This window comes from Coturnix japonica, chromosome 8, assembly GCF_054131305.1.
Source record: "Coturnix japonica strain WE chromosome 8, WE-NBRP24, whole genome shotgun sequence".
NCBI classification, from domain to species: Eukaryota; Metazoa; Chordata; class Aves; order Galliformes; family Phasianidae; genus Coturnix; species Coturnix japonica.
In genome coordinates, this window is record NC_140670.1 from 6,595,110 (window position 1) to 6,610,133 (window position 15,024).

The following is a 15,024-nucleotide window of genomic DNA, read 5'->3' on the forward strand; positions in this document are numbered from 1 at the left end:
GCAGGAAGGCTGCAAGGTAGAAAGCAGCTGCACAGTAGGAGTTGCTGGTGTTGGGCATCACAGAATTGGATGTCAGCACCTAACAGGCTTTGCTGCTAGTCTCAGTTGGTTCCCCATGAAAACAGTGAGGAGTTGAATACTCAACTATACGTGGTGGAGTCATTCCAGAAGGGTCTGGAGGCAAAAACCTGTGAGGCATGGCTGAGGTCCCTTGGCTTATTCAGCTTAGAGAGGAGTAGAATGAATGATGGGACAACTCATTGTGCCCTAGGGCTCCTCATGAAGGGGAGTGGAGATACAGGTGCTGATCTCCTTTATCTGATGACCAGTGATAGTGCTTGAGGGAGTAGCATGGAGTTGCGACAGGGAGTTTCAGGTTGGATATCAGGGAGAGGGTGGTTAGGTGCAAGAACAGACTCCCCAGGGCAGTGGTCACAGCACCAAACTTGCCAGAATTTAAGAAGATCCTGGGCAGTTTTCTTAGTCGTGTGCTCTGATTTTTTGGGTGGTGCTTGTTTGGAGCCAGTAGTTGGGTTCTGTGATTTGTATGGTTCCCGTCCAACTTGAGATATTCTATTTCCTATTTGTTTATTTTCTATTCTATTTCCTATTTGTTTATTTGCTATTATATCAGTCAGCGCCCCCAGGCTGGATTCTCTGTGCTGCAGGTATATCTGCACTGTACCTCCAGCTGTAATTAGTCTTCAGACTCTGCTTTTGTTTTCTTTTAGTGTCTCTTCGGACACTTTCCAGATGATTTTACAACTGTGAACTCACCACTTCTCACTTGATTTTATTATTTTTTCCCCTTGAAAGCTGCAATGCTCTTTATCCCCACCATTACAGTGAAAGAATGAAGAATATCTTGTCCTCTTTTGATATCCTTCCCGGCAAAACATACACTGCTTCACTCGTATCACAAATTTCCAGGTGGCAGCCCTTCTTTCTGGAGCTATAGAGGCAGCAGGACCACTTGTGTTTGCCATCTTCACCTATCATGGAAACATAATTTCCCCCCTCTATTTGGACCCTCATCTGCTTCTCACCCTCTAAATTGTGTCTGGATTTTCATCCCCATGCTCCCTTTAACAAACCCAGATCTTCACTGTTAATGCTGAGGTGCTGACCCTGGCAAAGCAGCCGGATACTTTGGAAAACAGCCTTCAGTGTCACTGTATGCTTGGAAATGTTCTTGGTTTCAGATATTTGGAAAAGGTCAGGAAGGGATTGCATCTGGTCTGCTTGCTGTGTTTGCTGCAGAATGGCTGGTTTTCTGAGCTTTGTATTTGTTATGTTGTATTATGCAAACCTTCCTCACTTCTCTTTCCAATTCTACAACTAATGAGCAGAGTTGCTTCCTTTATAAAGCAATGTAAATATTTGTTCTCCATGTGGTTTGAATAAAGTAGATGGATTTTTAGCAATGTATTATTTTAATTTGTATGTTGAACAGTATACAAAACTACGTGAAAACATCTTTGATCATTTTTTATGAACAATCTTTTGTAAGCATTGATTATAGTGTTGTTTTTCAGTAGAGAGCACTAGCAATACAAAAGAAATAGGGAGAAACAGAAGATTGAAACACAGGCATTGAGATTTCAGATCCTGTTTTAGCAGTCTTCTACATTTCACTGCTCTCTTTCCTCTCTTCCCAGCCTGACCGAGTTCTGCTAATATCTTTTGTATGTTGTCACAAATAGTGGCCTATCAATTGAGTTTGGGTTCTGTATTTTAACATCTGGTAGCTGAAATGTGGCTGGGGAGGAAGAAGGGTGTGCGATTCCCAACACCTCTTTTTTCCATTTTGGTGGGAGCTACTTGCTAACCTAAGATTAAAGAAACACAGATACACTGTAATTTCCAGTGTACTGTTTATCTCATAAGCAGATTAGAAATGTTGTGAGGCATTATTCTCAGTCTCTCTCTACATAGACAAAGAAATATCTGATTTTGTACATATGTGAGTATGTTTTTCAGCAAAGGACCCATATTTTAGCAATTAATCCTGCTACAATCAATTTCCGAGGTTTTCCTTGGCTGCAGCAATGAGAGGTTCCCAGCCTGCTTTCTTTATTGAAGGATGCATTTATGAAATAGGCTGTAGTAGGTTTTTCAGGATGTTTTGTAGAGAGTTGTGAATAGTTTGAGCCAGAAGCTTCAAGAAATGACAAGATGCTGAACAGCTTGAATATTTAAATTCTAATGAAAAACAAATGACCATAATATCCTAAGTAGAGATACTTTTTAATGAACAAGAAACTACATAAATTACAAATATATATGTGTATGTATTTATTTGGAGAATGCTGAAGGAATTTGGTTATGATATTGTAGGTGCCTAAGACCTTGGTCTTCATGTTCTTTCATTTCCTCAAGCCTCTGGCAGTGACTACAGCTGTGATATAGCAGTGCTATTGGAAGGCTGAAATCTCCATGATCTCTTCCAGATGTTCCTTTTAGGATATTTAGGGGTTCTTTAAGGCGACTCTGTAAGTGTGGCTCAAAATTTGAAACACAGGGTTTTTTTGCTCCTCTCAAATGTGTCTGGTTTTTGAGTATTGTTTCATGGGATACAGTGCAGCTCTAAACAGAAGATATTTATAGACTTTTAAACTCGCCTACCTCTAGTTTTATTTCTAAATGCAGTTATGTTTCTAAATGTTTCAGGCTTCTAGAGTGAAGAGCTATTGAGTTTTGTAGGGGATGCTGAAAGGGCTGGCACTCTGATGACTAAAGATAAACTCTGAGCATCCTAAATTTAGTCCCTCTCTTTTAAAAGCCTTGGCCCAGATACGTGAACCCGGAAGAAGGAGTTAGAATAATTCATTAGAAATTCCCTGGCTATTTCAGCACCCCCGACTTAATATTTATTCATACAAATCGCTCACTGTTGCAGACAGCTCACAGAATGTAGCCAATGCAATAACTCTGCACCTGAGCATTATTTAGTGCTGCTTTGCTAATGTTGGCAGCACTGTTTTTCCTCTGTATGTTACTACACTGGGCTATTTTGGGTCCATCTGAAGAACATGTTAGAGGGAAGAATGGGGAGAAAATGTACAAGTTTTGTTACGATTAGCTTTCATAGCAGCTACAGTTCTTCAGTTAAGGGGTCAGTTTAATTTCCTTGTCAATTTAAAAGAAATGCTAAGTAGGCAATTAACCAAGGGAGACAATTTTTCACTGCTTATTGAGGGGAGGATTATCTTGTCTCTAGCAGTTCTCATCTACTTTGACACCGGGGATAGTTACATTCCCCATTACGCTGTTTATGGTGATAATGAGAAATAATGTGTCCTGTCTGTGATGATTTTTCTCCTTTGACTTCTTTTTGATTTTTCTTTAATGATTTTTGTCTTTTTTAAAGAAGTACTTCACCTTGTGGACATGAGAAATAGATTGAGATCCGTGTATTTTTTCTCTGGTTTATGTAGACTGAATAACAAGTAAAGTTTTAAAGCGCTGTTACTTAGGCAGACAATTTACACGTATTTTTTGAACGTGGTATTAATGAAGAGTGATGTTAAAAATGTTGATGTTGGCTACTTTGCCAGCTTTTCCTTTGTTTTCTTGCTAGGATCAGGTGTTCCCTTGGTCTGTATTAAGGACAGCTCTCTTGTCATTGCACTTCAGCCTTGTAAATCATTGGCGTTTATGCTCAGCCAATCATCTGTAGTCAGTGTCATAAGAGAAGGTGATTCATCCCATCTGATGAGAAATATCTGAGAGGCTTATTATGCAAATGTGTTTGGAGAGGAAGGTGGTTGATGATGTTCTTTCCTGCAGTCTATAAAGCCTCTCACTAAAGGTGCAGTTTTATTTTTTTGAGGCCACAAAGAGTGATCGCAGTGCTGAAATTATCCAGGTTAAAAAGCAGTAACTTTAGAAGGAGTTTGTTCATTTATATTTGTCTTTTTTAACTAGGTACATTACAGTGATTCATAGGGCCATTTATAACATGGTGTAAGAATATCTGCCCAATAAATAGGATTGCTTTGGCATAGAAGAAGAAATGCAGTGACATGAAAAACTGGTTTTGTGTAACGAACTGCCTCCTGAAATACAAGTGTGTGCTGGGACTGTCTCATTGTATTAGTTGAGATGAATCCACAATGGTTGTTTAACTATGTGTTAAGCAGGACATTAACAATATCATAATCACTGTAGTGTACACCTCTTGATGCTTGATATAGTTTTATGACCGTACAGAATAACTTATCTCTGTTTAAAAAAAGGGAGCAATTAGAAATTTCCACGTGTATTGCCAAATCCTTCCACCAAGATCCTCATTACTAGTATTTACTTATTGTTCTGGTGGTCTTTTCCAGTTTTACCTTCCGAGTGGACCACTACCTATTGGCTGATCAATATGCTGTCTGATGAGATAAAGTGTTTTTCTTTGTAATATGAAATTATTATCCAAGACCATACCAGGAAGCTAGAGAAAATGTCCATGCAAATCATAACTTTCTCTTGGGTCTTGCTTAAATGTGAAGAGAGGATGACTCATATGAGTGTCTCTTGAGTGTCTCAGAATGGTGTTTTTAATTAAATAGGTTAACTAAAGTTAAACGACCAGAGTTGTAACAGGGAAAAATTATATATTTGGGAGGCATTTTTAGAAGAAAACCAGTCTATTAGGATTCATTACTCGTAGGTCTCTCTGAAAGTAATGCCTCTTATTTCTCACCATGAAAACTACAATGGTTACAAAGAGCACAAAAGCACTATTTGATGGATCAAATTCTCAGCTGCAATACAGTCTTTTTCAACACAGTCACGACCATTAGCTCTGCATTTTTCCAGTGATGAACAAGATCCTGCATGCCACACTTAGAGTAATCTTCTCCAGCAGAGGTGATCCAATGTCCCTACTGCTGAAACGCACCACCCACCACCTCTCTCTTCTCTGTTTGATCTCTATAAATGTTCAGCCAAACATCATTGAATGTCAGTGGGTGCCGCTTTTCCACATAGAGTAATTCAGTGACGTTCCCTTTCTTCATATATACTTTCAAATATACTTTCATTTATACTTTCAATGCAGCTTTCATAAATACACACACCGCATATTTTCTGTGTGCAGTTGTTCAGTACAGGATCCCATATCATACTGATGTACCACCATGCTGCAGTGTGTCTTCATGCTATGTTAACAGATTATCTTCATGGTACACAGTACTTTGGTTTGGGTGCAGCAGTCAGAAATGTGACTGCAGCTGATCAAGTAGCTCTCAGTCAAGTACCAATGAAAGAATCAGAAAGAACTGTACTAAAACAATGTCCATGGAAAATGAAGTATTCAAAATAAGGTGTGACGGTACCTTACATTGCAAATTCTCTTTGGAATATATATTTCATGTTTTATTTATTTTTATTATATTTCTTTATTTCTTTTCTTTTTTTCTTTTTCTTTTTTTAGGCTGTGGAAACCAACCTTGCATCAAAAGATAGTCACTGGGTCTATGTAAACGAGGTAAGAAAGTCAAGAGACAACCTAGCTTGGTATATTCACTCATCACCATCCTTTGTTTTCTGTATTTGGGTGCATCAAACTCAGCATACTCTTACTTTGCTTTTTGAATGGCACAAAAGGCAAACTCTGTGGTATTGTATTTTGCATGACTTATTGAATTGATACACGTTGAATATGAAAAATCAAAATAAAGATTTCAAATACTTCATGTTGACCCTGCCCCCATTACCTATTTAGTAACCAAAGAATATCTCAAACCTTGAATAAATATTTGTGTATCTGCTGGAATCTCACCTTTCTCACCTATGAATGACTGTGCTCGCATACCGGGAGAGCAAAGAGTGCAGCCTTAGCTTGTTGAGAGAATGCATTTGCATGATATGCAGGCTTTCTGTAGAGCAGAATTTTGTTGGTGCTTTGGCTAAGTTCCAGGATAGCACAGATTTAAAATGAGAGATTTTCTCTCTGCAGCAAATGGTATCCTGTCCTGCTACTCTGGTATTTATTTTGGCTTAATACCGTGATGCCCTAATGGGAATGAGTGCAGACTTGTATTTAAAAAGCCCGAGAAAGCTTGAAATCTTGTACCATCTATAATCAATTACAAATCACTTATTGTTCTAACTTAATTGCATTATTTTACGTGCTTTTGCTTTCAGTAATGATTGTTAAAGGATAGCGTAATATCTAAGTTAAGTCTGTGTTCAGTTTTATGTTTCTATTTTGAATGCATAACCTTTATTTTAATATCCAGTTCCTTTGTGTAATATTTCATTCCTTTCTTTATGCCTAGCTAATAATTTTGAATAGATTACTTTTGATAGTAACTGTGAATTGTGTGGCATTAGGAAAAGCTGTAATTAAGAATGAGGAGAGTGTGAAATCTCTTGTTTACAAAAGCTTTGTAAATTCTTTCTGGCCATGTTACATTTATGTACTTCCTTATGATTTGTTAGCTGCTGTAATGACCCACTACAAAATACCAGCAAGATGCCCTTAGAGTCAGTGTTTATGTTCACATAAAGATAACAGTGTGTATTTCCCTAAACATTGAAAGGGAGAGTTTCAGAGTTTGCTATTTCTGCTCTTCAGGTGTTTAAACTTGCTTCATGAAACCTGAATCTATAACATCACATATAAAAACGCTCGGTACAAACATGTGTTTATATACATAAACACGTATTATATGAGATGTTTCCTCTCATTTTGAGAACTTCTGTGTTTTTCTCTCTAAAGACCGGGTATGAAAGCTAGGGTAGCGAAATGCAAATCAAAACTAAAAACTCATTCTAAATTAAAAAGCATATCTCCTTGCAACTTAAAAAGTACGGGGAGCTTGTTACCGCAAATAAACTTATAAATAAGCTTTAGTGAAAAATAATAATGCACGTAATTACAATTAATTAGAAAGTCTTCAGAATGCAATTAATTTCAAACAGAATTGCAGAAGTACTTAAACTTTGTGAAGCTTCAAGAGGTTGCCCAAGGAGGCTGTGTATGCCCCATCCCTTCAGGCATTCAAGGCCAGGCTGGATATGGCTCAGGGCAATTGACATGAAGGGACAGTAGTAGGAAGATAATACAGTGACAGTTGTTTCCACTGACAGTTCCTTCTTTGAAGAGCGTGGGATTCTAGAAAGTAGATTCCTTAGGCTATTCCTATTTCAGGGAGCTATTGAAGGGCTTGGTACTGGGTATACAGACTACTGAGGCTCATCTCACAATCTGCTGCATTGGACTTATCTAGCTGTAGTTAAAATGGCTTTATAGTATAGTACTATTTCTACAGGAAATCAATTATTAAATCTTATTTGCGCTAAATCTGCTTTTTTCTTCTGCACTAATAAATAAATATTTGTGGGTTTGGGGGTTTCTTTTTGTGGGTTTTTGATTGATTTATTTATTTTTTAAGTGAATCTCTGTCCCACGTGTAAAAATAGGAGTTAAATTTGAGAATTTCAACTTATTTCATCCCTTCACTTTTTTGTTAGGTAAGGAGCACCACTGAGCTAAGGTAAAACAGCATTCCTGTTAAGCTTGTTATAGTTCAGGTGATCAAATATGGCCTGTGTTAGGGTTATGCACAAATTGCATTGCTCTGCTGTTAAGAGGTTGCATTTTTAGCTTCTAATGACGTAAATCTATGCTGATTTAGTTGTTCAGTTTGGGTACTATTGATGGTACAAAAGGACTGAGTCATCTCTAAAAACTGCTATTGGGTTGGAAGGCTGCAACCTTACGTGGCAAGTCCTTCTGGATAGAAGAGTACATAGGGATGTGTCTTTGCAGGCCATGTCATGCCCCTTCTCTGTTTTCTTTCAAGTCAGTATTTGCCTTTCTCCTCATCTTCCAGTATGTCTGAAGAATTGTACTGTCTTAAAAATAAATGTTTCTGAAGTGAGAATATTAGACATTTTGTGATTTAGACTTGTAGGGCTCTTGAGATAGTGGAGATTTGAGGGGGGAAAAATGATTTCTTGCATTTAGATAGAGCTGGTATCTGAGTTTTGTGTTAAACATGCTTTTAGCTTTTTCGGAAACTGTAATATATGTGATTTTAAAACAGAGAAATCCTTGCACAAGCTAACACCTCTTGAGAACAATGACTTGTCCATGCTTAGCTTCATTGTCCAAAAACTTTGATTACTGGCAGTTGCCCATAATAAGCAATTCTGACCCTCGGTAAATTATGTTAGAACAAATCTAGTATTTAGCTTATGTTTTTGCTGTTTATCACCTGATATGTTGGTAAAGTGACCTGTTAGCTTTGATAGCTGCATGCTATTTCTTCTTGTGGCATGAGTGCGACGCAGTTGTAGATGCTCTCCGACCTCACCTCCTCCTCTTCAGGGTGTTTATTTTCCATCTTTTTTCTTGTTTCCTATTTTTCCCTTACATTTCTTTCTCTTTGGTTCCTGACTTCAAGCATCTCTGCTGGTTACTCCTGACGTTTTTTGTTCTCCCTTTCTTTTTCTTGGCACATTTGGAGAAAATGCTGTGCATTGCCTAGGGCACACGTCTGGGGGAGAAACACAGGAGCAATACTTTAAACTGAATTTGTATGTGGTTGTACAAGGAACAGTGCTCTAGGAGTCTGCATCTGCTTTTTTTGTTAGCAGCAGCAGTAGGTATGGGCATATAAATATCATAGGAAGCCATGCTTCCCATCCTGTGGGGCATTTCATGGTTTGGAAGCTTCCTCTGTTCTAAGCAGGGGAGAAAGGAAATAAAGGATACATTAGAAATAAATTGTTCTGTGAAACTGAGCTTGGACTAAAAAAAGCAATTGTTAGACACAGTATTTTATTCCCATACATCAATAGATTTAGTTGTGATTCTGGATTTTTTCTTTCATACATACATTCATTATTTTTTGCATATAAACCAGTTAAATACACAAAGCATTCAAACATCCTTCACTGAAATTGAATGACTGCTCAACTTAACTGTTAAATGAAATAAGCTGTTTCACCAAATCCTTTATTTCCTTTCTATTACAACCAGTTTTCATCACTAGTCAGAATTTTGAGTTGGGAATAATTGTTTCAGTGTCCAAAATACACAGACCAGTAGGATGTACACGTACCTCAGCACTGAACCTGAGGAGTGATGAGGGTCAGCCTCATCAAATAGCTGTGTGTAAACACAGAGATACACACAGAAAGACCTTTGTGCATCTTTGATATAAGTATGCAAAGGATGAGTAATGGTAACAGTGATGGATTTTCATGTCTCTGGTAGCTGAAAAAAGCAGTGTTAGGGCACAGTTTCTTGCAATGGACATTTTTATCTCTACATGTGTTGAGGAGTAATCCGTTCAGATTTTGTCTTGGCTAAGTAAGAAAGGATTAGGAATATCAAGTCAGAAAATAATTACTGTGGATCCAGTTGTGAGATGGTAACGTGCACTGTTTGAAGAAGAGGAAGATGGGAGAATAGGATTAATGGAGATTTTGCAGCTTCAGAAGTTTAGGGATCTAGTAAAGCTCTCGAAAAGATAAAACAATGGACATAGTATGGCAAAAGCACTGTGGAGTTGTATGAAGAGAAGGCATAAGATACTGTAGTTCAATGGGGATATTTTTACAGATCTTGAAATCAAAGAGGGGTTCTGTTAAAAAAGAGAGGAAAAAATAAAGATGGAATAAATAAGGAGGATTGCGAAAGCATAACAGAAAAAAGATTTGCTGAGGTGTGATCTGACTCATTAAAAGCGATATGAAATGGTTGGATGTAGCAGAAGGTGAAGTGTTAGGTGACTTCTAAGGAGAAGATGAGAGTTTTTAATATTTTTGCTGACTTAGTTGAATCTGCAGAATAGAAAGTATTAATTATAAAATACTGTTATAAAAACAAATTTTAGTAGTCGAGTTTGTTTAGGCAGTCCACTGCATGAAGTTCAGTGTAGTGCTGAGTACTTGGGCTACAAAATAGCTGTTGAGCATCTACTGGAGCTACTTCCAGTCATTGTGATTTATAAACAGCATGTGAATCAATGCTACTGTGGTTTAGTTCTCAGAAATCTTAGAACAGCTGTGTCCAGTAATACAAAAGGGGCACTTACTTTGCGCTGAACTTGGACTTGTTGGCACGGTGTTGGTAGTTTGGAGCAAGACACTGTAAAACAAATGAGGATACAGAACAATGTGTATGTTGGAAATGGAGGAGACCACCTAGAATGATGAAAGCTCAGTAGAATGTGACCCATGAGGAAAGACTGAAAGAATTAGGTTTAGCTCCTACGAAAATCAGGAGCTGAAGCAAATATATGGTGTAAGACATGAACAATTACAAGAAGGATATGATCACATTTACCCTGCAAAGATAAAGGAAATGCAATTTAATCCTCAGCAGGAAAAATTAAATTGGTTATTGGAAAATAATTTATAATCTAAATATATCATAATGAATGGGTGCAACTTCCTTAGTTACCTTTTTCTGCCTCAGTCATCTGGCTTGTTGTTCTGCTCTTATTTTTATTCTTTTATTTTTGCATCCCGTTCACATTGTTTGAGTCTGCTAAATGTCTTCAATTTGGAAAGACAAATATAACTGTGTTATGAACGCCACTGGATATTACTTTTCAGATCTACACCACCTAAGTTCTTTCAAATGTCTTATTTCAATATGTGTGTGACAGCTTATGAAAATAATCAAGTCTTCGTTGTTAACATAAAGTAACCTATTATTTTACTGATTTTTTATTTTATTTTTATTTTTTAACATAGAATCACCAAGGTTGGAAAAGACCTAAAATGTCATCCTGTCCAACCGTTCACCCATTACCAACAGCTCCCACTAAACCACGTCCCTCAACACAACATCCAGTCGTTCCTTGAATACCCCTAGGGTACATTCCGCAGTCTGTAGACTACATGGAATAGCAAATGCTGAAATTCACACTGTATTCTCAAAGTACTAATGAGGGAATAGTGGGGAGAACTGTAGAAGTGCCATGAGAGTAGTTTATTTCTACCTAAATTATCAAGTTATTTCATGGAACTCTATTGAAAAGGAATGCATTGTGGGGGAAATTCCTCTTCATAATCAACTACTCATGTGGTTAACTGTCATGGCAAAACAGAGGAAAAAAAGACAGGATTTCTTTCTAATAAGGCAAAGTTCTGTTACTTTGCAAAAAGCCTGTTTTGCATTCTTCAATGCCATTTTTTTTCTGTGTACTCTTGTAAAGATACCAGAATGAAACTGGTCCCAGTAGATGTATTAGCACAGTTCTCTGTGTTTGTTTCTGTCCTGGGGACTTACACGGCCTGGCTGTATTGTTTGATTCAAGATACAGTTTCATGCTGTGCAGAGTAGCTTGACTCGGAGCTTCAATGTGGAATCATTTCTTTGTCACTAAGAAAAAAATAAGTCCTATTCTTTGTCACATTTAAGTGAACCAGAAATCAACCAAACAGGCTACTGTGCAGCACTGTAAGATGGATGGCAGAAAGGTAGGATTCTAAATCCATAGGAATGCAAAGTATGCAGTAGTTAGAACATTAATGAAATTCTTCTTCAGCTATGAAATATAAGTGAAGTCTCAGAAAAGGTTGCTTCTGGTTGTTTTCTGTTGTCAGTCCAAAGAAAAGCTTGAAATGGAAAAAAAAATGGCCATGAATATAGGCAAACAACTAGAGCAGCTGCAATTGTAGAGTATTTTGATAAATTCTTGCCTTCTGATGTGGTGTATTTGTTAGAGGAAGCCCTCAGCATTGAGGAGAAGGGAGAAGTGAAGAAGGAAGAAAATATAATTTCTACAGGAGTAGTAGTAAAAGGAAGTGAAAAGAAAACAATAGTACAGATTTTATCATTGGCAAGAAGTCTAATACAGGAACTTAGAGTGCTGAGGGACTTGGAGAACTCCAAGCTGTGTTGATATGGTGCTGTCCAGGAGGTTTGGTTAAGTGCGTCATTTGAATGTGAGCCAAACTTTAGACAACAAGTGACCTTACCCTCCCTTCCCAGGATGATGACACATTTCAAATGATGGTGGTGGTGCTGCCAGCAGTTGAATTTCCAGACCTTCAACAGATAAAGAAAGATTTCTCAAACTCAAGCCATGTGATAATTCAAAACCAAGTATAGAAAAAAGTATCTATTTTATTTATTCTTTTTCCATTCTGCCTTCAGAGCACTCATTCAAAACATGTTTCCTCTTTACTGGACTCTATGTCAATTCTCTATTCTGTAGTAGGCAGTTTGTTATGTGAGAAATGAGAAAGTGTTCCATTGTTTCTGACCTGGTGCAATGTATTTTGTGCTTTCTATTTCTACCCTGCAGCTCCATCATTTCTACCAGTATATAGATTTTCTGTATAACACATCTGGTATATCCACACTCACTCATCCCTTTGGTTTTCAAATCAAAAGTCTTCTCAGCCATTATCAAGGCTCTTCCTCCAGAGGAAAATAATGACATAGAGATCTCTATAAAATATTTTCAAAGGTTGAGAAGGAGCAGAAAATAGCATAGCAATTATCAAATAAAGTGTGTCTCAGCAAATTACTTTACCTCTCTTTTTTCTCCAAGGGTAGCATGTAAGAAGACACTAGATGATGCATGATGAACAGTGTTTCCTAATGCAGAGCTTGTAGAATAATTTTGGAGAAACTTCTGACTGCAGAAGACAAATCCCATATGGAAGCAGTGTTTGTTTTTCCCTTTCCTTTGAAAAATCTTTCTCCTTTCGGCTATAAATGCCTATGTGATACCCCTTGAGTGGCCAAGAGTCAGATCCTCAGCTACTTAGAAACTATTAGGGCTTCATTTTGATTTGAGTAAAACCAGGACTACGTGGAATTCTACTCAGTATTTCTCTACATACGGAAGTTCTAAGAGATCTTTGGAAAAAGCAGTCTACACAATTCTGTTTGTATTTATTATGATAATAGGAAGCTAAGTAGAGTAGGGTTTCCTCTGTCTATTTTGCTTGAACAAAGTAGAATTTTTAGCGATGCTTTACAAATGAAAGTAGGGCAAAACATTCTATGATATGCATAATTATTTATAATTAGACAAAAATGTATAGATTTATAAAAACTGAACAAACTACTGGAAGGACTCTTTTTAAATAATCTAGCAGATGACACATTTCAGTTCAAAGCTTAGTAATTTACATGTCTAAATTTATTCCAATTTTATTCCAAGTAAATCTATATTTGTAACTTGCCGACAGAAACCTTTTTTTTCTCTCCTTTTGAATGCCGTCTTCGACACTATAGAAAAGACTATATTTAGCAAGTTTTTTATGTGTATGTGTGTTTGAAACTGGATTGCATATGCACCTGCATCCTGCTCTAACTAACTTCTAAGGTTCAGAATTGACCTAATTCAGTTGCTGCTGAATTACACTGAAACAGTCAAGGAGCAAGGCTAGATGAGTACATGTCATTATGAGATCTCTTGTCAATGAAATCTGCATTAAAATCAATGACAAGTTGTTTGTTTCTTCGTTTTTGTCCAGCTTTGGTTAACTGCCATTTTTCATGCTTTTACTGTATAGGCACTCAGTATGATCTGAGAAAGACTTCTGGACACTCAATGTGGAGTCTTTGAAAATACAGATAGACTTATAGGAAATTTTAGAGGCATCAGGTGAAAGGAAGAGATGTTTTGGAGAAGAGCAGAGATGGAAATTGAACAGGTGGTCATGTAGACCTCTATCAGAATGTTTTCTGTGGCATGAAAAGTGGATTGTGTCCTTCCTTTAAAGGATTAATCTTTCTGTTTGTGTGTGTGTCCGTTCATGTAGGATGCAGGGAAGCCAACGTAATGTTAAGGTTTCATAAATCCATTTACAAAATAAGATGTCAGAAATCTTTTAAAACCAGCTTATTGAAAAAGGCGTTTTCTGGATTTGCAACGTATGAACAAGCGTCCATTTATAGATAGATGTGCATTGAGAGGAGTATTGATCATACTGCAAAGGTATATATCTGTAGCTTGCCTCTGTGAGCATCCTCACCCTCATTGTCATTCAGTTTTATCCTCCAGCTTTCTCAGGGATCTTCTTTCTGGTATCTCTTTTGGTTCTTTAAATTATTAATGTCATTAAAATTTATAATATTCATTTATTACCTCTAGGAAAATAGAGATTGTGATGTGAAACATAATTGTCTCATTTTGCAATTTGTGTTACGATAGTTGGGCACAACTAGAGCAAATTTAAGTATTCCCCTGAGCATTGTGGCTAGGTATTACAGCCTAACTCGAGTTCTTAATGTGCAGATAAATAAATAGATAAATGAATGCCACCAATTCTTGAAGACAGATCTCTGTCATTAACAAGAACAGAAAACAGGGTTTGTGGGAATACTCCTTTAGTGCTGAGTTGGATGGTGAGAACTACAAATAGCCTGGGGTTACACTGTTGTAACCATATTTCCACTGATGTCTGCTTACCAAAATATTTAACTGCTCCTTGAATTATTTGGACTACTCATATTCTTTCCCTTAGCAAAGAAAAAATCCAGCATAAGGGCACATACGTACAAGAACATCCTTTATTTTTCACAAAAGTCCTCTTGTTCCATCCTCATTCAAATACTTACAGGTCTGGCTGCAACTTGCTATTTGAGGTGGTAGGCAGTAGTTATGGTCTTTTCCTTCCTTAAACGATACCCCTGAAGCGAGCAAAAACCACCATCTATATTAACTAATATCAGTAACAGTCAGTAATATCATGGGATCATGAAAGCCAGAAAGTGGGCACTTAGTATGGGATTTTGTAAGGAGATGCTGCAAAGCGATCAATAAGATTTATTTAGAATGCAATGTCCAGATATAGTATAAAAGGTAATTAGTGTGCTGTCTTGTGATGTGTAATGATCCATGATCAAGACTGGAAATTTGGGGCATAGTTGCTTGCAAAGAAGGTTTAGGACTGAATTAAATGGCTTGTTCAGATTGTCACAGAAAAGTTGAGTCCCTAGTTATTCAGGGGAAGCCAGGAGCCAGCTGCAATCTGTATTTAAGCAAAGCTTTTGATATTGTTTCTCACAATATCAATCTGGACAAAATATCCAACACGTGGCAAAGC

General features: G+C 37.3%; 1 protein-coding gene across 5 annotated transcripts in view; it reads left to right on the forward strand.

Moving 5' to 3' along the window:
- Nucleotides 1-15,024, forward strand: part of GRID1 (glutamate ionotropic receptor delta type subunit 1) — a 474,308-nt gene that overhangs the window by 351,854 nt on the left and 107,430 nt on the right. For 4 of the 5 annotated variants that reach the window (XM_015865985.3, XM_032445261.2, XM_085555005.1 and 1 more), the window contains one exon: nucleotides 5,426-5,479. The exons of the other annotated variant lie outside the window; for it this stretch is intronic. In XM_015865985.3, coding sequence (XP_015721471.2) covers nucleotides 5,426-5,479 — 54 coding nt within the window. The remainder of the gene's footprint in view (nucleotides 1-5,425; nucleotides 5,480-15,024) is intronic. 5 annotated transcript variants of the gene reach the window in all.